Source organism: Chiloscyllium punctatum, chromosome 24 (genome assembly GCF_047496795.1).
Source record: "Chiloscyllium punctatum isolate Juve2018m chromosome 24, sChiPun1.3, whole genome shotgun sequence".
NCBI classification, from domain to species: domain Eukaryota; kingdom Metazoa; phylum Chordata; class Chondrichthyes; order Orectolobiformes; family Hemiscylliidae; genus Chiloscyllium; species Chiloscyllium punctatum.
This window is the reverse complement of record NC_092762.1, coordinates 74582370-74608029: the sequence shown is the minus strand read 5'-3', so window position 1 is coordinate 74608029 and position 25660 is coordinate 74582370. Positions and strand designations below refer to the sequence as shown.

The 25660-nt window shown below is 39.9% G+C and overlaps 1 protein-coding gene across 4 annotated transcripts in view; it reads right to left on the bottom strand.

Moving 5' to 3' along the window:
* Nucleotides 1-434: 434 nt before the first annotated feature.
* Nucleotides 435-25660, bottom strand: part of LOC140494701 (uncharacterized) — an 88711-nt gene continuing 63485 nt past the window's right edge. For all 4 annotated transcript variants that reach the window (XM_072594194.1, XM_072594193.1, XM_072594196.1 and 1 more), the window contains 3 exons: nt 20243-20369; nt 5381-5567; nt 435-3838 (listed from right to left, as the gene is read on the bottom strand). In XM_072594194.1, coding sequence (XP_072450295.1) covers nt 3591-3838; nt 5381-5567; nt 20243-20369 — 562 coding nt within the window. In that variant the 3' untranslated portion in view covers nt 435-3590. The remainder of the gene's footprint in view (nt 3839-5380; nt 5568-20242; nt 20370-25660) is intronic.

Genomic DNA, 25660 nt, shown 5'->3' with positions numbered 1-25660 from the left:
TTCGAGCAAAAGTCCTTCATCAGGAATGAAGGCAGGGAGCCTCTGGGGGGAGAGATAAATCGGAGGTGGGTGGGGCTGGGGAGAAGGTAGCCAAAAGTACAATAGGTGGATGGAGGTGGGGATGAAGGTGATAGGTCAAGCTCTTCAACCATGTCCTGAAACAGACTCGCTACTTCACCAGTTTCCTCATTTCCCTCCCCCCTGCCTTACCCCAGTTCCAACCTTCCAGCTCAGCACCATCCTCATGACCTGTCCCACCTGCCAATCTTCCTTCCTACCTATCTGCTCCACCCTCTTCTCTGACCTATCACCTTCATCCCCACCTCCATCCACCTATTGTACTCTTGGCTCCCTTCTCCTTAGCTCCACCCCCCTCCCACATATCTCTCCACCCCAAAAGCTCCCTGCCTTCATTCCCAATGAAGGGCTTTTGCCCGAAATGTCGATTTTCCTGCTCCTCGGATGCTGCCTGACCTGCTGTGCTTTTCCAGCACCACTCTAATCTAGACTCTGATTTCCAGTAACTACAGTACCCACTTCTGCCTGGAGTCAATAGCAAATAGTTTACATTTATTTGCCCCATCTTTTCCAACTGATATCTTCAAGACTTCAGCCAGATCACTCCTGAACCTAAATTCCATAGAAAATAGGTGTAATTGGCTTAATCTCTCCTCATAACATAACCCCTTAAGTCTAGGTATCATTCTTGTAAACCTATGTTGTCTACCCACCAAGGGCAATGTATCCTTCTTAAAGGAGTGTGTGTTAGAACCAGAAGTGTGTTCTAACTAGCTTTTTGTATAGATGCAGCAGAACTTCCGCATCCTTTATTCCAGTCCTCTAGATATAGAAGTCAGAATAACGTTAGCCTCTTAATTATTCTTCAAACCTGTTTCTGTCATTTTAAAAATCTGTGCGTCTGAACCGCCAAGTCTCTTTGGACGTCAATTTTATTTAATTTCTTCCCATCTAGAAAATACACACTGACCTATCCTTTTTCAATCCAAAGTGCATACATCGAACTCCACCTGCCACAGTTCATTACCAGCTTTATTTTGCACATCAACTTTGAAGAAGGGGTTTGGAAGCCGATTCCCTCTGTCACTCCTCACATTTTTTGGAGGTGCTGGTGTTGGACTGGCGAGGACAAAGTTAAAAATCATACAATCACACAAAGCTAATGCTTCCAAATAAACCTGTTGGACTATAACCTGGCATTGTGTGATTTTTGACTTGTTCCTCACATTGTAAGACCAGAAAGAAAGGACAAATTAACTGGAACAAAAGGAGTTAATATCAATATGCAGGAAGATTGCAATTCTTAAAGGGCATTCTTTCAAACTTCCCTTTTAGTGTGAAAGTCAGAAAGCATTGACTGCAACATTGAAATTTTCTACACATGACCTGTAGACCCCTTCAAATTTATTAAATTGAATATCTGATTATACTGTTGGACATGCATTATTATTTTTCCTCTGATGATAGCTAAACCATTAATAGAAATTGGTTAAAATAATTAATTGAAGGAAAATAAAACCCAAAATATACATATTGTCATCTCACTGTAAAAACTATCTCAGTAGTTAACCAGAAATGATGTCAAGCCATTCTGTAGATAGCCTTTAACATTTACATATAATATCACAAAAATACAAGTTCTAATTTTCAAAAGCGGATGCTGGAAATCTTAAAATAAAAGCTAAAAATGGAAATTCGCAGCAGTTCAGACTGCATCTCTGGTGGTGAGCCGGGAGGCAGCAAGAGCATTTATTAGGTGGAGTGACGGCAAAACCAACCCCTGAGATGTTCCTGCCTCCATCAGACTTAAGTTCTGGGCATGACGATCCATGGTTGACCTCCCTCCTCCAGTGCCAATTGCAGCATTTGTGGTCATTTAACGCCTATAGCATTATAGAATTTTCAGGGGGGGAGAATCATAGATTTTCTTTGGGTTCATGTTTCTAATCCTCTTAGCTGAGTTAAGCATAGGTCAGGCAAAGTCAGTAGGGACATAGGAATTATCCCTGCTGTAGGTGAACCTGTCTGCCATATGCATGCATGATTGCTAACATGCCGTTGGCAGCTTATCAATGGAAGTCCCCTTGATCAAAGAAACTCAAGGGCTGCAGACCCCACACCCCACATTACTTTCCAGTGGCCTGGATTGTTCTGAGACTCCATGCCTGTGATTCGGACAGCAGCCATAGCCTCCCCCAGGTGGTGCTGCTGAGCACAAGATCTGCCAACCTCTGACTGGTTGGCAGCTCATAATAGGCAAGACATCCCCATCGCCAGGGCTCTTGGTTCCATGGAAGGCCTGCTGGTGGCCTTACCACTGCCTGGTTGGCTTCAGGTTGGGTGCACTGTCCCTGGAGTGGGCAGTGTGGGCCTCTTGCTGACTGTTCAGCCAGTGGATGAGATAGACACCGAAACAAGATTTCACTCAGGATCTCAGGTCATGATAACCTTTCATCAGAATGGATACTTTTTACTGCTTGAAACAGGAAAATACTGCTTAGGTTTTTGAATGTTAAAACTTAAATTGAAATGATTAAAATCCACCTGCAATAATATAAGTTTATCAAATTTTGGTGTAATTCCTAAATTACAATAAAATTTATAATCAGATTTGCCGTCAAAATAACAATGAGATAAAATGTTCTTCCATTGCTTATGTGAAAATTGTACAACAGCTTCAGGGGTTCAGTAAATCACAACCAACCAAAATGGACTCTTGAGTCGCACCATCAACAATCATGAAAACTATATTCCACTTGCTTCATCATCAAAATGTATCAAATGACTTGAAATAGCTGTTTTCCTTGTGGCAAATATACCTGGGGATGTTAATGAGGAGCATAAACTTAGAGCCTGGTAAATTTGAGAGCTGGAAATTGTCCCAATTTCTGTTTCTCAACTTCAAAGGGAAAATCCTAACCATAATAGATGTGCCTGAGTAATGGGGCTGGAGCAAGAAATGAACCTGTTAGCAAAAATGAAACAAATACACATCGAAAATATTTTTAAGTCTATCTTCAAAAGGTTGACAGAAATTCAATGCTGAATCTCATGATTTTGGTTTCCTTAATTAATTGAATAATGTGTAAGCAACATTATGAACAGCTTCAAACCTGATACAATATGCATTAGGCAAAAAAAGCCTAATAGACAATAGACAATAGGTGCAGGAGTAGGCCATTCTGCCCTTCGAGCCTGCACCACCATTCAATATGATCATGGCTGATCATCCTTAATCAGTATCCTGTTCCTGCCTTATCTCTATAACCCTTGATTCCACTATCCTTGAGAGCTCTATCCAACTGGTCTGAACACTTTGAAGGAGGAAGTAAAGATGTTCAACACTTGATCAGCCTCATGTCTACAAATCAGATCTGCTTGATTTCTCAGCACTTCTACAAATCCTATTTGTAGGATTAAACTTTGAATTTGTGAAACTTCACCTACTCATTAAATAGACTAACCCAAAGATGGCTCGCTAACCCATCCCAACAGTTGTGAGATATTCGACAGTGAAATTAGGTAATACTAAATTAAGAACGTATGAGAAACACTTAGACAAGATGACTTTATCAAAGTTTCTTGCGCGTCACTTTTCTAGGGAGTGGAAGAGCGAGTTGTTCAAGTCTGGGAGTTGCAACAGCATTTTTAGCAGATTCTGATATTACAAAGGGATTTTCAGACTTGGTTGCTGCAGCACGGATCTTTGGTTTAGCAAGTTCTTCGACTCTTTCTGTTACTGTGTAGTTCATTGCAGCATCAGACACAGGTTCATCCACTGGTCTGCTGGGAACATACCCTGCATAGTCTCCTTTAGGCTCTAGAAAATAAGAAGCATTACTTATGTTATGGCATTAGTATTGGAAAGTATAAATAAAAATTGCATAGCTTAGTAGCTCTTTAATCTGTTCAAAATACACATTTAAGTTGCTAAGCTCACTTGATGTACATGGTTAAAAATTTAAAAATCACACAACACCAAGCTATAGTCCAACAGATTTAATTGGAAGCACTAGCTTTCGGAGCACTGCTCCTTCATCAGGTGGTTGTGGAGGACACAATTGTAAGGCACAGAATTTATAGCAAAAATTTGAACAAATGAAAGATTCAACAGACAATCAAGGTATATTTCAATGTATAATTTCAGTTCCATCACACTGTAAACTTTTGCTATAAATTCTGTGCTTTACAATTGTGTCCTCCACAACCATCTGATGAAGGGGTGGTGCTCCAAAAGCTAGTGCTTCCAATTAAACCTGTTGGACTATTTCCTGGTGTCGTGTGATTTTTAACGTTGTACCCCCCAGTCCGACACTGGCATCTCCAAATCATGGTTAAAATTTCTATCTGGTTTTGTAAGCACAATCCTGTGATCTAGTTTTGAGGTTTTCCATTTGTGTAACACATTTTCACTTACAGCCCTGATTTTCGTTCTGAGGTTAGGATTGATTGTCAGGATTGTTTCTGGTTGCCAATCCTGACTTCCATGGCAAAAGACAGGCTCTTAATTCTGTTTTTTTTTGGTGTGTGTGTGGGGGGGGGGGGGGGGGGGGAGTTTGATTGATTCGTTGCCTAATCAATCCAGATTTTATTGTGATGAGTCTAAATTCCAAATCTTACACAGTTATATTGGAGTTCATATTCTTTTGGATTGTCAGAGCAATAACATAATCACCATTATGAGCTCCAGGACAGAGAGATTTGAAACAGATGCTGCCACCTCCTCTCCTGTGTGGTCTGTGCTGTTTGTTGGGATGACTGTTTTCCCTGAGATTCCAACTCTCTTTCCTTTAATTTGGATTTAATGCAATTGTACAAAAATAAGACACTAAATGCTCACCTAATCCCTTTTCGAGCACCAGTCTTATCAACTGCATTTCCAAAAGCCTGTTCAGACCTTTGATAACATGTAATACCTTAAATAACCATACTACACTCTTCCTTTCAACCCTTCCCCATTTTCAACCTCTCTTTCTCAAGCAGCCCAGAACTTCTAGCATCCTGCCAGAAGTTCCAGCATCCTGCTTTGTCCATTAATGTTGGTGGAATAATCTGATTTCTGAAGGTGTCATCAATCCTACACCTCTGCAAGAGTAACACAAAAAATGTGCAGATAGCACATCTTCCGTCTCAGCTAAACTAAGTTCTTCTCAGAAATACATTTTGAGCCAGCAGTCTGTTTTCTTCATTTGGGTGGATTCAGAAGTTTGAAAGTGAGCTTTTTTCCCTCCTAACATGTCTCTGGAATGCATTAGATGCATTAGAATGCATTAGATGCAGTAGATGCATTAGAAAGTGCAATTTCTTTTCTTTTAAGTTTCACTGTTTCACTGTTTCATGCTTAAATTCAATGATGGCTTACTTGCTAATTCCACAATCCTTTCAGTTGGTGATATACTTTTTGCTTCTTCACTGATCTGATGATCCCAGAAGGGGTAGTCCCACAAATAGGATTTTCGAGCAGGCGGCTCATGGTAGGTTTTATGCTTAGCAAGATCTTCCATTCGACTTGACATTACATCATACGTCATATCATCATCCGTCTGGATCTGAAATTGCAAAACAAAATAAGGCTATAAAGAAAAATCTGACCATTTAATGCTGACAACAGTAGACCATGAATAGCTTGTATTTATATAGTAGCTTAGACATACACCACAAAATGTCTGATGCATTGGGACGCCTGCAAGAAAGCTTGTGCATTATGTTGTGGAGCGTGAAAGAGTTGAGCTTTGAGTTAACATATGGTTTTATCCATCCTTTTCAATTATTGAACTGCCAGCCAAGGTACTCTGTACAGATGTGGAACATATTGTGGTGGTGTGTTTAATGATGAATCTGACAGTTTCGGTTGCAGCACAGAAACAGTTTTGTCTTGGGTGCTATAGGTGAAAGGACCTTGCAATACCATGGCTTGGCACCCATCAGAGGCTACCTTCACAACACTGCCATTGACCTGCTAGCCAGCCAGCCTGGACAACTACTATAAGACCATAAGACCATAAGACATAGTAGTGGAAGTAAGGCCATTTGGCCCATCAAGTCCACTCCGCCATTGTAATCGTGGCTTATGGGCATTTCAACTCCACTTACTGCACTATCCCAGTAGCACTTAACTCCTTGCGAGATCAAGAATTTATCAATCACTGCCTTGAAGACATTTGACCTCATGTGGCCTTCACTCCCTGAGGCGCCACCCAGGTTCAAAGGCCAATCAAGGCCAGTTTGCACAAAAACATATAACTAGATACTCCCTCTAGGGCCAGAGCTGTCTCTAAAGGACATCTGCAATCTCCTCAGTGGAATTCCAGCACCCTGGCACATCCTAGATCCTTGGCAAGTCTCTCTAATTCATATGAATTAATATACATATGTTAATATATTAACTTATACTAATATATTCATTCATTTTTAATTTTATATTGTTTTTGTCCTTGTAGTTAATGTGGGAGATATCAATGAGTTCTTTACATTTGGGAAACAAAGCCCAGAGTGGCTGACCACAATGCAGACACCTATGTTCTCTTCACAACAATGACCCCGAGTTTCCAGTTGCCTGCTAATTCAACAGACTACCATGTTCCCTGGCCAACATCTCTGTCCTGGGTTTGCTACAGTGCTCCAACGAGGCTTGGTGCAAGCTGGAAGAACAACACCTTATTTTCCACTAGGGAACCCTGCAGCCTTCTGGACTCAATATCAAGTTCAATAATTTTAGGGCCTCAGCACCTTCTTCCATATCCTTACCTTGACACCCACACACATATATCACATGGGCTGCCACCACAACCAACCCATTATCATCTACTAACGGTCCCCAACAGCAGCTATTCATTCTCCCAGGCTGACCTCTACCTCCTTTATCTGCCCAACTGTTTCTCTCTCTCTCTGGGCTCCATTTCCATCTATTGTTAAATCCTATCCCCTCCCCTCACCCCCTTCTCACGCATATGCACTAACCTTTTCCCAGCTCCACTCAGTTCTGAGGAAAGGCCACTGGACCAGAAACATTCACTCTGCTTTCTCTTCTTAGATGCTGCCAGACCTGCTGAGTTTTTTCAGCAATTTCTGATGTTGTTGGGAGATATCAATGTTTTGATGAAGATAGGATAATTATTGGAAGTTAAGGGGTGAGGAGTCTGAGAAAGCTGGTGATTTGGAGGTGCTAATGAGATTAGTGGAAGAAACTCTTAATGAATTTAAGGGCCTGTTGGCTCTGCACATTTTACATCCAGGTATCAGCACACTGTGAATGGAATCAACTGGAAAGAGCATACAAGATGGCAGAATTTAAAGCATGCTATTTCCAAAAACAGTCAGTCCTCTTGCTTGATTTTACTTTGATTTAAAAGTCATTTTGCCTGAAGCAATCTTGCCCAATGAAAGTGATCATGTTGCAAGTTAGCATGATGAATTTTCACTAATTGTGCCCATTTGAAGTTGCGAGTCCCGTTAATCCATTATTAATGAGCAGTAACCAGCAATTAATTAAAGCCTCACACAGATCACTTTCTCATACTGATTTTAGAATAACATAAAGTTCAGTTGAAATTAATTATAATTCAACTCAATCCTGAAATCATGATCATGCATGAGCAAAGATATTCCCTATGAACTAAAAAGCAGATTGTGTCATAAATTTGAAGGCAGATTTCAATTTTGGACATGATGGTGTTAGGAGATGTGGCAAAAGGAACTCCTATGATTTTCTTAAAAAAATTGAAAGAATTGTGGATGCTGGAAATCAGAAACAAAAATCAAAACAGAAATTGCTGGAAAAACTCAGCAGGTCTGGCAGCATCCATGGAGCGAAATCAGAGTTAACGTTTAGGGTCCCTTCTTCAGAATTTCCTTATTCTAATACTTGGGTTCATTTCTATTTTATTAATGGGTTTCCCTACTGATTGCATCAGAATTCGGCCAAATGCCTACCAATGCGCACAATTTCCAAAGTGCTAACCATGGTGTACTTAAAGTAGGGAGGTACCCTATCCCTGTAACCCTGCATTTACCATGGCTAACCCACCTAACCTGCACATCCCCGGACACTATGGGCTATTTAGAATGGCCAATCCACATAATCTGTACATTCTTGGACTGTGGGAGGAAACTGGAGCACCCGGAAGAAACCCATAGAGACATATGGAGAATATGCAACTCCACACAGTCACCGGAGGGTGGAATCGAACACTGGTCCCTGGCACTGTGAGGCAGCAATGCTTACCACTGATTCACTGTGTTGTCTATTGTACAATGGGTAAGGCCCTAAAAAAACTGCTTGAGAATGCCGTCATAATATTAAGTTCTGCTGCAAAACCGAGTGCTGGGAAGTAAATAGTGACAGGTTTTTGACAATTAAATTGAAAAGTAATTATCTTGGCACTGTTTCAGCAAAGGAAGTATTTTCCATGACCTTTAACACTGTTTTGACGCCTGTATCTCCAGTGATCTAGATCTTAATTGTTGAAATTCCCTCTCAAACCCCTTTAAATGGTGAGTGGCAAAAGTGTGACCAAGAATGCAGTCAAAGCGAATGACCACTATTGTAATCAGTCTCCATGTTCCACTAAGCCGGTGGTTTTAAAATCAGAACTTGAATATTGTGAACAGCAAGTATTGTCTTACCACCAGCAGACTACCATTAAATTAGTCTTCTTTTCACCACTGATTAATTCTATTCAGATTCATGCAGGCTTATATTTTCATGCTGCTGGGATAGTGAATAATGAATATTGACTGATGAATCAGTCAGGCCATTGCTCCAGAATGTTTAATAAAATTATTTTTCTGATTATCTCTGGATGGACTAAGAGACCTGTTCCATCTGTATTTCTTTTGTGATCTTCAAAAACCTCAATCCCTGTTACACTCAGTAGAAGTCATTTATATAATCAAACATAAACTGTGCAGTCTCTGGAAAATTATTGCTGAAATTTAGCCTGTTAATCATGTGACTTTATTTGTACAACTTAAAAAGGAAAATAAAAATGTGTATTAATTCTGTGCATTTGAGGACTTAACGGCATCTCATAGTGCTTTCCAACCAAACCATCTTAATCTGTTGTCGCTGTTGCAATGTAGGAACTATGGCAGCCAAATTATGCACAGCAAAGTGCCCACAAACAGCAATTTAATCATGAACAAATAATCTGTTCTAGGGATGATTGAAGGATACATATTGACCAGGAACAATGTTCCCTTTAAATTTTTCTTGTAGTGCATGATCAAATTGTTTAAATATTTAAGTTTTTAATGTTTTCATGAGGTCCGCATTCACAGTAACTTGTAGAGATCAACTTGCATGCGCTTGAACAAGATCTTTCAGATTGCTGTGTGGCTACACAACTGCAGATCTTAGAAGGAATATTGGTCAGGATGCAAAGCGAGCAGAGTCATGGCCTTCAAAACAATGCCAGGGTCAGTCAGATAGGACTTTAACCATAAGACAAGATCTTTAGCAGTGCAGCACTCCCCTGGTGTCTTAATCTAAATTACACAGTCAAATCTCCGGAGCAGGATTTGAACTGACAACTCGCTTACTCAGAAGTGAGAATACTATCATCGAGCCGTGAAGTACACCGAATAATTTACTGAAATACCGTGATAAATAGCCAAGGGCTGTTATATAAATGATCATCAAGGTTGAAATAAATAAAAAGGAGAACAAAGCAACTCAAAAAGTAGTGGCTAAGACTGATGGACTAGAGATGTTACAGTTTGAATATTGTGTGAAGACAGAAATGCTGAAGGAAGTGTGAAATTCTTCGTTAGAATCCTTGGGAAATGATGAATGAAGGAGGGTGCATCTGCATGCAGTACTTAAATCATTCTTTACAGGCTGGTTTTAATGTTTTAAACCAACTGAACAACTTATGAATGTCTCAACTGAAATGATAAAATGTGGAAAATGTTTATTTAAAGAATCTTTATAATTGAAGAATAAAAATGAGGTAAGCTCCAAAGAGGGGGAGGTTCAGACTACAATTTAGGATTCTGTGGTCGATGATGGTCATCAACCCCTTGAGATCTTCTGGCATGATGTTCAATGCTACCAAACATTTGCAACTGAATTGCAAACTTAGAACTCCCTAGCCAGCTTTCATTACTCACCAATTCCTCAATTCTGGCCTAGCAGTGTTATTGCAATTCACTGCTAGATTCAACACGTTCACCCATGATGCAGAAATGAACTCAACTCCTGAATAGTTAAAAACCCAGGGAATCATGGCTATCAGATTATGAAATAGTATAGGCATATGAACAGATAGCCACACATTTAATTCACCTGCATAATTCCTCCTTCTCCCCATATACTTCATGGTTTCTGTCAGGAAGGTGCGTTTCTCATTATCAATCTCAGACCCATTATATGAACAACACTGTTATGTTGGTCTTGTATGTCACGACAATTCTCTGGAGTAAATGAGCTTGGCCTATCAACCAATTTCAATGACATTATTAAGTCCATCAATTGTCATTGCTCTAGACATTCCTGTTTTAAGCTTGGTTATGATGTCTTTAGAATTATTCTGGTCATTCATCAATGATATTGGAAATGTGGATCAAATATCTGTAAAGTAACAGGTTCTAGAAAGTGCACGGAAAGCAAGAGAACTACTATGTGCTGCTACAAGAACAGGGATAAAGATGTGTTATCACAAATGGCTAAATGCTCAATCAGTTATGGTGCTGAGCTATACTAGACCAGGAAGACCTGAAGTTCAATTTCTGGTCACTACTGATGCAGAAGATGTCAATTGAACTAAATTGAAATAAAACTAGACTCCACATGGTGGAAGAAAACATTAATTTGCCTGGATACATACTCTTCAGCACAGTGCAATGGCTCCTTCTATGTATGTAGCTTTCCGAGAAGAATATTTTTTTTTAATTTCAAAAATATACTTTATTCATAAATGATTTGATGGTCTGTACATTGGATCATGCCATACATATGTCCATATTTACAAACACAGATTCGACTTTATTCTTGTCCTTTACAATCCTGTGCATTTTTTCAATCTTGTATATATACATATATTTGGCTGAGGCATCAGCAGAGCCCAAAAAAACGTCTGTATGGGCCCCCTGTTCTTCTTTCGGCAGGCCGATCTTACACGGTGGTCTTTCCCCACCGCGCCTTGGCGGCAGCTGCCCCAAGCTTCAGTGCGTCCCTCAACACGTAGTCTTGGACCTTGGAATGTGCCAGTCTGCAACACTCGGTCGGGGTCAACTCCTTCAGCTGGAAGATCAACAGGTTTCGGACCGCCCAGAGAGCGTCCTTCACCGAGTTGATGATCCTCCAGTCGCAGTTAATGTTCGTCTCGGTGTGAGTCCCGGGGAACAGGCCGTAGAGCACGGAGTCCCGCGTCACGGCGCTGCTCGGGACGAACCTCGACAAGCACCACTGCATTCCTCTCCAGACTTCCTCTGCATAGGCACATTCCAGAAGGAGGTGTGTGACAGTCTCGTCCCCCCCGCAGCCACTTCGAGGGCAGCGTGCGGTGCGGCAGAGAGTCCGGGCGTGCATAAAGGATCTCACAGGCAGAGCCCTTCTCACCACCAGCCAAGCCACGTCTTGGTGCTTGTTGGAAAGTTCTGGCGATGAGGCATTCTGCCAAATGGCTTTGACAGTCTGCTCAGGGAACCGCTCGACAGGATCCGCCCTCTCCTTTTCCCGAAGGGTCTCAAGGACGCTACGTGCTGACCACTTCCTGATGGACTTGTGGTCAAAGGTGTTTTTCCTCATAAATTTCTAAGAATATCCAAAAGAATCTAAACAAGATACTCAAAGACCATTGCCCAGCAGGTTCTGTCATGGTGCTGACAGTGTCTATGCCATTGATTGTTCTGGTATTATTGACTAAGCTTTCTGCTCTTAAGAAATTCAATATTCTCCCTCTGCTGCTATGGCAACATTGAACCAGGGACTAAACAAGCATCCCCAGTGTCCAACGTATGTCAGGGGATGTCATTTTCGTATTTAAATATGCTCTATCATAAATGGGAGGGCAGATTGCATACTGCTACAGCCTGTCTAAACTCAGGATCGGTGGAAAGATGGGAATGTTAGCCAGTAACCCCCCACATCCTAACCCATTTACTTCACATACTTGCCCCAAATCAATCAAAAGGATTTTAGCAAGACGGCAAGATATCCCAACCCAGGATTTAAATCTCAAATAATGCTTCAGAAATAAAAGATTATTAGTACATTTTCATTTGACAGATTCAAGCTCAGGGCCTTTACTTCATAGGAAAATAAATTCAGCCCCAACCATGGAAAGCCTGTCATCATTCCCTGTGTTGACATACATATAATAAGTGGCCAGATGATAAACCATGAGATTTTCTCACAAGTCCCCAGTATGGATCCATAATCCTTTATTACCAGCACTGCTCTCTTTCTGTGAGAATCTGAAAAATCTCAGTTTTCGAGGGGAGCTAATTACAGGGTACTTGCTGACAGAATTATACACAATCAATTTTGGGGAGATGGGAGGAAAGAGGAAGCAGGGAAAGCAATACATGGGGATATAAAGCCACCTTTAGTTTAAACTCTATTTTATTTCAGAAGAAACAGGGCTATAATAAAACTGATTATACGGACTTGAATTCTTTCTGTTGTACAATGAAATTGACTGCTGACTTGGTATTGTCCAATTCGTATTAATGCCCAAGGTGAGTTTCACCCTATAATCAGTGCAGAATGTCTTTCAAGATGAATTTATTCACAATCTCCTGCTAGTGTTAAGGATTATTTGCTTCCATCTTTTTTTTTTCATCTCTCTGTGGTCCCAAGGAAAAGCTGTAAGATCTAGGAAACTATGGTGGCTCAGTGGTTAGCACCGCTAACTCATAGTGCCAGGGACCTGGATTCAATTCCAGACTTGGGCGACTGTGTGGAATTTGTACGTTCTCCCTGTGTCTGTGTGGATTTCCTCTGGGTGTTCTGGTTTCCTACCACAATCCAAAGATGTGCAGGTTAGGTGGACTGACCATGCTAAAATTGCCCATAGTGTCAAAGATGTGTAGGTTAGATGGATTCGCCAAGGGAAATACAGGGTTATTGGGGGGGGAGGGTGGTGAGTCTGGGTGGGATGCTCTTCAGAGAGTTCATATGGACTTGTTGGGCTGAATGGCCTGTTTCCATACTGTAGGGATTTGATGACCTCTGTGATGCTTTTCCTTTGACTGCATTTGGCTTCATTCTCAGTAACTGCACAGAAAGAATTGAATGATATGGGGTCCAACTACGATGCTCTCAAGATGTAGAAGATCTATCATTCATGTCTAGAAAGTATCGAGCAAAGGTCCGAACTTCTTTCAAAAACTGGTATGATAAACAAGGATGATGCTTCTTTCACACAGCCTGATGGATTTATTTAGTCACATGAATTAATGGAAATGAACTTCACATGAAAATAATGTACAATGTGTTTTCATACCCTCCACTGAATATCAACAATCTATGTATAAGGTTTTAAAAGTAACCTAAATTTAGTATCCATTCAAATATTGTGGCCTTGCAATAGAACGTCAATCATATAGAGGATTTCGCAGAACTCCCCTGGGAAGCCAAGAATAGGCATGAGTAGAAAGCAAGAGTATGCAACCTGCCTCTGGAAAGCAAAACATTATTCTTTTGGAAACCTGTAAGCATTTTTCATTTGTAGCTTTTTTTACAGAGATGGGTGGTGGGATGGGGTATTTTGGGCAGGGTGCGCTTGTATAGTGGAGAAATAGCTACCTACTTGTCTAGTCTAATTGAACTTCCTGCTCTTATGCCAGGCATAAAAGGATAGAAAAGATCTGCCAATAAGATAAATCTCATGTCTGGATAGAGCTAGAATAGAAGAAATTCAATCTGAATGAATTAAACATTCTTTGTTTTAGTTTGTTAATGTTCATGCAACTATAGTAATATTTCCTTTTATATGTTGTGTGGTTGAGGACTTGGCCAAGTTTTATTGTATTACGGGCGTGGTTATCCTTTTCATTTCCTTCACTCTGCAAAATTCCCACTTTTTAATGTTTGCTGATTTGTGGTGCGGGTGGTTTTATAGTGGATCATAGTAGGAGTCACTGCAGCAAATTGTCTCTCCTTTATTTTTTAAGAGTGGGACTCTGTTCTCTCCATTTGACTCAACAGTCATTTAATTGTTTTTGATCTTCTCCCAGTTTATGATAACCTTCTTTATTCTGGTTGTGCTCTGCTGGATTTTATTAACAATGTTCTCCAATTGCTCCAAATAGAAATATCTCGATAACAGATGAAAAAGTGCTTGTGTCTTGTTGCTAATCTTTAAATATTAATTGCTTTCTTGTTCCAAGTTGAAAACTTGCTTACTTGAAGTAATTGGCTTTATGCATTTGTGAATTGAGCATTTTATTGTTGCATAATTCTTCAGCAGAAAGAAAATGACTTGCATTTACTCATACCAAATGATGTTAAGTATTAGCATGCTTTATTTTAAACTATTATTCCTTATTAACACCTTCGCTCGTTTATCGAACAGTAAGATTGTGTTTCCACTTCCTTTCAACATAATATTCACCACTAGAACTCTTATTTTAGCCCCAGTGACAATGTCTTCAACCGTACTTCCAGTTATGTTGTTCATCCATTTTATGTTCTTAGTAGTTATGCCATTGGTGTTCATAGTTCTTCATATATCCATTTGGGAACTCACAGAAATGCTTCAAGAAGCCATCCTTAATGGACAGGCTGTCAATATTACAAAAGAAAGAGGTTAGAGCAGTAATGATATTCTGCCAATAGAGGTCACTAGAACACTTTGTACAGAATGCTTACTGAGGGTGAAATTACTCTGGGTGAAGCGTGTACTAATATGGAGCACTTTGATTGGTTGGCATTGATAACATATTAATACATTTTTTAATCAATTTACCAAAGTTCCTGACTGGATTAACATACATTCAGACATAAGCCTAGTATTAATAGTTTATATAAACTTATTAATCACCAATTTAAGGAAATGATGCAAATTATTTTAGGCTTTCCCTCCATTTACTAATATGGCTATTTAACAGGCATTGGGCTGGAATTTCACTCTCAAGGTGTGGAGGTTGAGTCAAACATGGCTTGGTGCTAGATTTGGAAAGGGGGAAGTGAAACGAGATTTGGGTCAACTTGTACACTAGTTCATTTAAAGTAAGCACGCAGGCACAGCTAGTGGGGAAGAAGGCATAGCCAGGGATTTTGAATACAGAAGCAATTGTCTTGCTGCAAGTGTACAGGTCCTTGGTGATACCATGTCCAGAGTATTGTGTGCAGTTTATGTCCCCTTCTCTGAGGAAGGCTACTCTAGCTATAGGGTGAGTGCAGCAAAAACATTTTTTCACATTCGTTCACAGAATATGAGTATTGCTGACTGGGCCAGATTTCCAAGAGCCAATTTCCAAGAGGGCAGTCAAGAATCAACTACATGTTGCTTTGGGTCTGGAATTATATGTAGGCCAAACCAGTAAGGATGGCAGTTTCCTTCCTTAAAGGACATTAGTGAATCAGTCATGTTTTTCCAACAATCATCAGTGGTTTCATGGTCATTGTTAGACTCTTAATTCCTGATTATCGTTGAATTCAAATTCAACCAACTGTCATGCCAGGATTTGAACCTAGGTCCCCAAAAGTTAGCAATAATAGACCATTCCCCTCCAGACTGTTTCCTGAGATGGCATGACCAACATATGAAGAGAGACTGCATTGATTAGTACTATATTAATTGTAATTTAGAAGAATGGTGGGGGTGGGGGGGGGGGGGGGGGGGGGGGGGAGAGATCTTTTAGAAACCCATAATATTCTAGACAAGGTAGACAGGATAAATGCAGGAAAGAGATCCCCTATGAAAGGGGAGTCCAGAATCAGGGATCTAAGGGTTAAGGGATCGAAGGGTATGGGGACAAAGCAGGATCAGGGGACTGAGTTGGAAAATCAGTCATAATCATATTGAATGGTGGAGCAGGCTGAAAGGTCTACTCCTGCTCTTAGTTTTTATGTTTCTGGAAAAAGTTACTCAAATTACATAACTCTGGCTGGGGTGGGGGTTGGCAGGCTGCAGATGGGAATGCAGTAGTGCCGGGTGACGCAATGTGGATTGGATATGGCTGAGGGCTGCAGCGTGCCAGGGTGGGCTGGTTAAAATAATCATCTTGTATGGCATTTTGTCCCAGTTGTTTGGTAAAATTAGATCCTTTAAGCCTCAAAACCCACCCACCCCAATCGCCCCTCATATTCTTCATGTGCCCAAACTCACAGCCCCTTATATCTCCTATGCTGACCCAGTACCTGTTTGTGATCCTCACACGTCCCTTTGACTCTCATCGTCCATATGCCAAAGTGCAAACTCATGACACCACCACTCACCCTCCTGGCCCTTTACTGCCTCATGCCAACTTATGAACACCAATTGAGCTTCAAAGCTCCTTATAATCCCTATACCAACTTACTGCCAACTCATGCTCTTACCCACCACTTTTTACCTATATAGCCTGCATGGCAACTCAACCCTGTATCCATTATCGGCACACCTCAGGAGCCATATTGAGGATGGACTAAAGTAAAATTCTCAATGTCTACTATAGAGTTCACTATATGATGAAAACAAATGCCATTCCGGGAAACCTCTTCAATAAGATTAAATTCCCTTCAAAACTTAATCTCTCATTAAAGCAAATACATTTGTATTTATAACCCTACATCAAAGACAGTTAATCCTTTAAGAAATTCTTTGACTGCCAATCAAACTGCAAATTTACAACCCCCCCTGCAGACATAATGATAGACTGGGAAAAACAGTCAAGTATCAATAATGCTATAATTATAGCACTTAGGGCGATGTCAATGGACAGCTGTTGACATTGCTAGATTTTTTTTAAATTCACAGACACAGGCAGGCATTTTATTTTATAAAAGGGGGATTATTAAATAACTTGACAGCTTGACAGTTCTACACACTGTAGCTGCCTTTCATGAGCTTTTACATCTCCTCCATGAGATCATGGAACACACCCTGTGGGTTGAGAACATTCCTTTTTTGTGCATTAAGCTTAAAAGCACAGCTGGTCCATAATGCACACATGAGCTTCATCATTCACCCCCTTTTCCCAGCCAGCAAAATGGGATTTGCAAGAAATGTGGACTGGACTTCCAGATATAGGTCCCATCCACCACTTTTCAATGTCTGCAGAGTCTTCATGATTCTGCAAATCTGGCCGTTCCTGTTTGGAACAAAGCAGGAGATGCTAATATCGTAAAGGACTTTTAGTTTCAATGTTGTTCTTCCAGTCTGACTCAATCCAAACAGTGTCCCAGACTCTCCAATGTGCAGATTTCATATTCAATGATATGCAATGTGTTTGTCATCTTCCAGGTATTGTTAGGCACATTTATATCAATTATCATGGTCTGCAGATCTTGATCCATAAATCTTGCCATGACCCTTTCTGTGCTTTCCTCCATGTACTCCATACATGGAATAGGCCAGTTTGCCGTTCAGATGATTACGTGGTATCCTTTGTGATTGTCCCTTTGCTTACATGTCTTTTTTAACCTCGTCCTTATCTATGCTACATATAGAAAAGCTAGGTATCCTGCCAATGCATTAGAGAAAGGCCGACGTTTAAATTCCTATGCACGGGATAATTTCATCTCCATCATAAATTGGATCTGGCAAGCATGCTATCATTATTCATTCAACAAGATTTCTTAAGCTTGACAATTGGATGCAATGCTAAAGGTGCAAAAGGTGGCTGTGGGACTCCAAGTAAACTCCTTAATGATTATATTGTAGATCCAACAGTGAATTCTGGTGAAACATTCATGTGACGGACAAGTAATACATCATCTTGTCATTAAGTTTTTGTTTTCTAAATATAGATGCTCAAAGAATGTCATCAGTTGTATATTATCAGTTTTGAGTATGGGGGACAAGAAAGTATATCACCAAGAGTTAATAGTCTACACATTTTTGCCAGCAACTTGCGAGATTGTGCTGTATCATTTCTTGTGAAGTTCAAAGAATATACAAAGAGGAGGATTATTGAAGTTTCTTCTCAGCACCTCCATTCATTAAATGTAAAGTATAAAATGTGGGTGAGTATTACAGCAATTAGATAGGGCCTTGGTGAGACCACAGCCTGTAATACTGTGTACAGTTTGCCATTGTACCCGAAGTAATTATTTATTTGCCTAGAGTGATTCCTGGGATGAGGGAATGTCTGATAATGAGAAACTGTGTAGACCATACCCGTACTCCTTAGAATTTGTAAGACTATTACGGGATCTCATTGAAATATATGAAAATTCTTAAAGGCTTTGATGGTAAGGTTGATGATGCGAAGATGTTTCCCCTGGCTGGAGAGACAAAAACTAAAATATATTTTCAGAATAAGGGGTTGGCTGGGCATTTACAGCTTTGATTAAGATAAGTTCTTTCCTTCAAAATATGGTAGATCTTTGGTATTACTGACTCTAGAATGCTGTAAGTGCTCACTGAGTATTTCAAAGACAGATTGATACATTTTTGAGTACTAGTGAGATTAAGGAATTATTGATTGCATATTAATTGTTTTTAAGTGTATGTAGGTGATAGGGCATTAACTGGAGATTCACATCTCCTATAAGTAGGAACAGACTCCAACTGTAGTAATTGAGTTTAGAGACAGATGTTTATAATCTATAACCTTGTAAATAGAAGCTTATAAAAGAATGTAAAGTCTGGCTTCAGTTCTATCCATTGTCTCCTGGCTTTCTGGAACATACCAATTATGGGGATAGCGCAAGATGGTGAAGTTGAGGTGAAAGATCTGCCATGATGCTACTGAATAATGGAGCAAGCTTTTTAAGGATTGAATGGCCGATTATGTTCGTATTTATTTCTTTTAGTGTCCACAATTTGGCAAAGTAGAGAATCCATTAGAGCAAAACAATGATTCTGATTAGGAATGCAATTTTCACGTGTATAGATGTGCATTGAACCAGAAATGTTGAGGTAGAATTTCCCCAGAGGTTCTCCAATGTCCTGCAATATTTATGAAAATCCAGAGAAATAGAATAAATAGCTAGTTGCAGCATTTCTTAGGGATGTCTGACAATTTTTCATCAATATAGCCTTAAGGTTGTGAAGAATCATCCCTATTTGTCCAAACTTCCTTGGAACATCCTGCTGGTACAGAACAGATCAGGTGTCAAAATCCAAGCTTATTACAAAGTGGTGACCAGTGTCACCAGCGAGAATATTTTTTCATTCCTGAGAATTCTTAGACCCTGACATTGGATTCAGACTCTGCACTGATGGTCTAACTGTTACGCAATTACAGCACAAAGCTAATTTGAAAATCGTGGTTCCTAAATTTTCTTCATTGAGGTTATAATAGCTACAAGCAGTCACTGGGTTCTTAAAAGTGACTTTTAGGTTCAAAGCGCTTTCTGCATCATGATCAATGTTTCATCCACTTGCTCACAAATTCTAACGAATGGTATCAATTTCTGGATGTGTGATCAAACTTTAAAACAATTAACCAGAAATTTTGTTGAAAAAAATTGACTTGGCATTAAATGAACGGTAAAGTTTGTTTCCTATTTTCTTTCTAAGCATGCTTTTTGCAAAATTATCTAACGTTCACTTCCGATTAGAATTCCAATTAGATGATCTGTCATGTAAATATTCTTTGGGATTTTCAATCTTTTGGATGCTCACACTATGTGTTAGGTGAAGTCTTGTGTCTCAATGGGTAGTACACTGTCTGAGTCAAAAGCCTTAGATTTAAATCTCACTTTAGGATTTAATGGCCAAGGGTGAAAATGAAGCCAAACAGTTTGAGTACCATGTACTGGAAATAAAGTTGGAACCTCTACAATCACTATCCATAGCTTTAGATGACAATGCCCACATAAAACAGCATCTGTTATAGCAACTTCTAAATAGACAGTAACACACCACTGTATAGCAAAGCACTATAATAATCAAATGTAATAGATATGCTATGCTATGATTAGGAAGCAACGTTTGGAAAATACTGAGTAATGTTATGAGCTTATAATAAATCCTTCATTATTTTAACAAACGAAACCAGATCAATGCTTTATGTAAAATAATGAAGTATGGAATTTCAGATAAACATATTAACATTTATTGCTCCTTAGTATAATTTTGGGGCTAGTATATAATAAACAGAATTAAGTCAAACTGTGGAAACCTACCGTAGAATAAACTGATTTGCTTGGCCGCCAATCCTTATGAAGCTGCTTTGGTTTGGCAAGTTCACGGATTCTGGAACTGGGCCTGGCTCTCATTGCTTGACCTTTCACAGGCCAGATGGGTGATACTCTGTATCATAAAAGATTCATGTTAGCATTGGATAACTCTTTATCAATATTTGAATAAATTGCATTATCTCATATACTTTGGAGCACAGAATGTCAATCATCAAGGAAATCTTTGACAGCTAAAATTAATGTGTAGATATGTTCACATTCATATCTATACCTATGACATCGAGCACATAGAAGGACAAGGGCAGCAGATGCAAAGGATACCACCGCCTTCCAGTTCTCATCCAAACAACACACCATCCTGACTTAGAGCAATATCATTATTTTTTTCACTGTCATTGAGTCAAAATTCTCGAACTCCCTTCCCAATATCACTGTTGATGTACCCACACCACATGGACTATGGCACTTCAAAGAAGTTACTCACCACTATCTTCTCAAGGGCATTTAGAGTTGGGCTATAAGTGCAGCCAGCAGCGATGCCCTGATCCCCTGAACAAGTAAAACAAAACTGATACATTCACATACAAATTATAGATATTTGTTGCCAGTTTATGTCTTGCATATGGTATCAAGGTTCATTGAAAAATTTATGACCATTTACCTGTTGCGAGACATAGCCCTCCTTCTCAACCAATCTTCATAAGGGTCTATTATAATTGGATAAGTTTCTGATTTTCATTCAGTTGTTTTGTAAGGATTGATCGTACATTTGAGTTGCTATGTGCGTAGAATGTTCAGTAAGAGAATTTTATTTTTAAATTTTCATTCATGTGCATTGTATTTAAGACAGATGCTTGGCTAGTTGTCTGCTGATGCTTCACCCTGAGCTGTTTTTATCACTAAGCTTTTGACACTGGAGATTTGCCATTAGTGCTCTCTTAACGGGAGGGTAAGGAGGCTTGTCCCAAGTCTATCTCAGTCAGAATGGAAAGTGAACCAGCACAATTGATACTCTGAACCACACACTAACCATCTATTCAAACCAGCATCTCCCTCTTTATAAATATAATGTGTGCAAAAACATTATTGATGATGTTAACAAATGGCTCATGGAATGATCATAATTTATAAGTATATTGAATTAATTTGTTTTCAGGATATTTTGAGTATAATTTAAGACGTTGAATTTGCTTGAGTTGCTAGCATGGAGTTATCACTGCAGGAAAGTATGGCAGATAAGAACAACTTTCATGTGCTCCAGAACAAGGATTTCCATGACAATCAGGACAACTTGACCACAAAGGATGTTCCAAAACTAAAAAAAAGCAAATATTTTTCTCATACCTAGGAAAGCTTGCTGTATTACACTACTCTTTGCAGGTTTTGACATAATGCAAGAGAAAGCATTTTAAATAATAGCTAATCATTAGTCAATTCCAATCAACTCCTTCTCCATTCTATGATTTCAGGACTGAGAGGTTGGGGCAATTCAAACATTCAGGCCCCAATAAATGCTTATATAAGTTGTCCTCTCCAAGGTGTGATTGCCCTGAGCCTGCATCACCTACTACGATCAAGAGGACGGGTGAGTTAAGAGTCATTGAGGCCTACAGCTCAGAAAAAGGCCTTCAGCCCATCCAGTCTGCATCAGTCAAAAACAACTACCTAACTATTCTAATTTCATTTTCCAGCAGTTGGCCCATAGATTTGTACGCTACGGCATCGCAAGTGTACATTGACATTTGAATTTTTATTATTTCTGCCTCTATTACCTTTATAGGCAATGAATTTTGGATTCCCAATACCCACTGGGTGAAAAATGTTTCCCTCACATTCTCTCAATGTCCTGTCCCTTACCTTGAATCTATGCCTCCTGGTTCCTCCACAAAGGGGTAAAGTTTCTTTGTATCTACTCTATATATGCCCAACAAAAATGTATACATCTCAATCATGTATTCCCTTGGTCTCCTCTGTTCCAAGGAAAACAACACCAGTCTATCCAATTTCTTTTCACAACTAAACTCTCCTACCAAGGCAACGTCCTGGTAAATCTCTTCTGCATCCTCTCAAAGATATTCACATCCCTCCTATAACATAGATTCTGGAACTGCACACAATACTCTAACGAACTTTTGACATTGTTCCAGTGTATTTACCTGTCCTGCTATCTTGAGGGACCAGAGAACATGCACACCTAGATTCTTGATGCTTCATCATGTATTGCCTTGCTTTACTTGTCCTTTCCAAGTGCATCATTTCACAATTATCCAGATTTCATTCCAATTGTAACTGATCAGCGCATCTGACTAGCCCGTCTAAATCCATTTTTAATCTAAGGCTATCCTCCTCACTACTTACCACCTTACAAATTTTTGTATCATCTGTGAACATATTGATCAACCCTCTGACATTTAAGTCCAAATCATTTCTAAACACCAAAAACAACAACGATCTCAGCATTGATCCCTGTGAGACCAAAGTGGACACAGGCCTCCAGTCACAAAAACACCTCACGACCATCACCCTCTGCTTCCTGCCATTCAGCCAATTCTGGATCCAATTAGTCAAATTTCTTTGGATCCCATGGGCTCTTACCTTGACTGTCAGTCTCCCAAATGGGACCTTATCAAAAGCCTGGCTGAAATCCAGGTAAAGGTAAAGTTACTATAGTTTTCCTAGACCACAGCCTGCTCTCTCATTAGTAGATGGTCACCATACCTCAAGCAAGGGAAGAGATTGATAAGAAGAATCCTTCATTGTAACCTCAGCTACTGCAGGAATTAAACCCATAATATTAGCATCAGCTTCACAGGGAAAAACCAGGTGCCCAGCTAGCTGAGCTAACCAGTCCTCACAAAGTCCATGTAGACCAAGTCAAATGCATTGCCTTTACCAACAAACCTGGTTACCTCTAAAAACTTCAATCAAGTTGGTCAGACATGACCTCACTTTAACAAACTGACTGTTCTTAGTTAATTCCTGTCTCTCCAGGTGCAGATTATTTCTGTCTTTCAGAATTGTTTCCAATAAGTTCGCACCACTGAGGTTAGCCTGACTGTCCTGTTTTATCCGGTTTCCTGGTTTATCCTTGTCCCTTTGTGAATAACAGTACCACATTAGCTGTCCTTCAGTTCTCTGACACTTCTCCTGTAGACAGAGAGAAATTGGATATCTTCATCTATTCCCTTCTTTGCCTCACTCAACAGCCTGGAAAAGATTTCATACCACCCTGGAGATTTATCTACTTTTAAAGACTGCCAGATGACTCAGAACCTCCTCTCTATCTCTGCTAATTTCTTTAAGTATATCATAGTCCTTCTTCCTAATTTCTATATCCATATTATCACTCTCGTTAGTGAACATTGAAACAAAGGAATCATAGATTCTGGAACTGCACACAATATTCTAACCAACTTTTGACATTGTTCCAGTGTATTTACCTGTCCTGCTATCTTGAGGGACCAGAGAACATGCACACCTAGATTCTTGATGCTTCATCATGTCTCAGAACCTCCTCTCTATCTCTGTTAATTTCTTTAAGTATATCACAGTCCTTCTTCCTGATTTCTATATCCATTTTATCACTCTCATTAGTGAACACTAAAACAAAGAAATCATTTAGAACGCTACCTATGTCCTCTGGCTTCATGCACAAATTACCATTGTGTTCTTTAGTGAGCTCTACTCTGCCCTAGTTAGGTTTTTACCCTCAATTTACTTGTAAAATAACTTAGGATTTTCCTTTATTTTACCTACCATTATTCTTCTATGCCCTCTTTTTGCTCTCCTAATTTCCTTAAGTTTTCCATTCTGTACTCCTCCAAAGCTTTTGCTGTTTTGAATCCACGGTATCTATTTATCCAATTGTGTAAATCCTTTGATATTCTGAGTTCACAGGATTTGTTGGTCCCATCTTTTCAATTTATTGGAACATCTTATCTGACATTCTGACCTCAAATTGAAGAAATCAGTCATAGCCACTCTTCCAGCTACTATTTCTATGCCATTGCCTCCAATACCCACCCAACACTGTTCCTGCTACCAGCCTTTATTTCCAGTCTGTCTCATTCTCAGCCCTAACTCATCATCTTCTGATATAGTATCAAACAAAGTTCTTATAATCCCTCTTCCTGGTAACCTGGTCCAAAGCACCACTCTTTTGGGCAAAACAACATCCCACTTTGTGGTCTTTGACCTGACCCTAGGTCCTGATCCAAAAAATATACCCAGGATGCAAATAGGAACTTTGCATCACAGAGTCACCGCACGGAAACAGACCCTTCGGTGTAACTCATCCATGCCGACCAGATTTCCCAACCCAATCTAGTCCCACCTGCCAGCACCCGGCCCATAACTCTCCAGATCTTTCCTATTCATATACCCATCCAAATGCCTTTTAAATGTTGCAATTGTACTGGCCTCCACCACTTCTTCTGGCAGCCCATTCCACACATGTACCACCCTCCATGTGAAAAAGTTACCCCTTAGGTCTCTTTTATGTCTTTCCCCTCTCATCCTAAACCTATGCCCTCTATTTCTGGACTCGCCCACCCCAGAGAAAAGACCTTGTGTATTTACCCTATCCATGCCCCTCATGATTTTATAAACCTCTGTAAGGTCACCCCTCAGATTCTGACACTCCAGGGGAAACAGCCCTAGCCTATTAAACGTCTCCTTATTGCTCAAATCCTCCAACGCCAGCAACATCCTTGTAAATGATTTCTGAACCCTTTCGTGTTTCAAAACATCCGTCCAATAGGAAGGAGACCAGAATTGCAAGCAATATTCCAACAGTGGCCTAACCAATGTCCTGTATAGCCACAACATGACCTCCTAACTCCTGTATTCAATACTCTCAACAACAAAAGAAAGCATACCAAATACCTCCTTCACAATCCTATCTACCTGCAACTCTACATTCAAAGAGCTATGAACCTGTACTCCAAGGTCTCTTTGTTCAGCAACACTCCCAAGAATCTTACCATTAAGTGTATGCCATTAAGATTTGCTTTCCCAAAATACAGCACGTCACATTTATCTAAATTAAACTCCATCTGCCACTTCTCAGCCCATTGCCTCATGTGATCAAGATCTCATTATAATCCAAGGTAACCCTCTTCGCTTCTCTACACCTCCAATTTTGGTGTCATCTGCAAACTTACGAACTATATCTCTTGAGCTCACATCCAAATCATTTATATAAGTGATGAAAAGTAGAGGACCCAGCACTGATCCTTGTGGCACTCCACTGGTTACAGGCCTTCAAATGGAAAAATGACCCTCCACCACCACCCTGTCTTGTACCTTTGAGCAATTTCTGTATCCAAATGGCTAGTGTTCCATGAGATCTAACCTTGCTAACCAGTCTCCCATGGGGAACCTTGTCAAATGCCTTACTGAAGT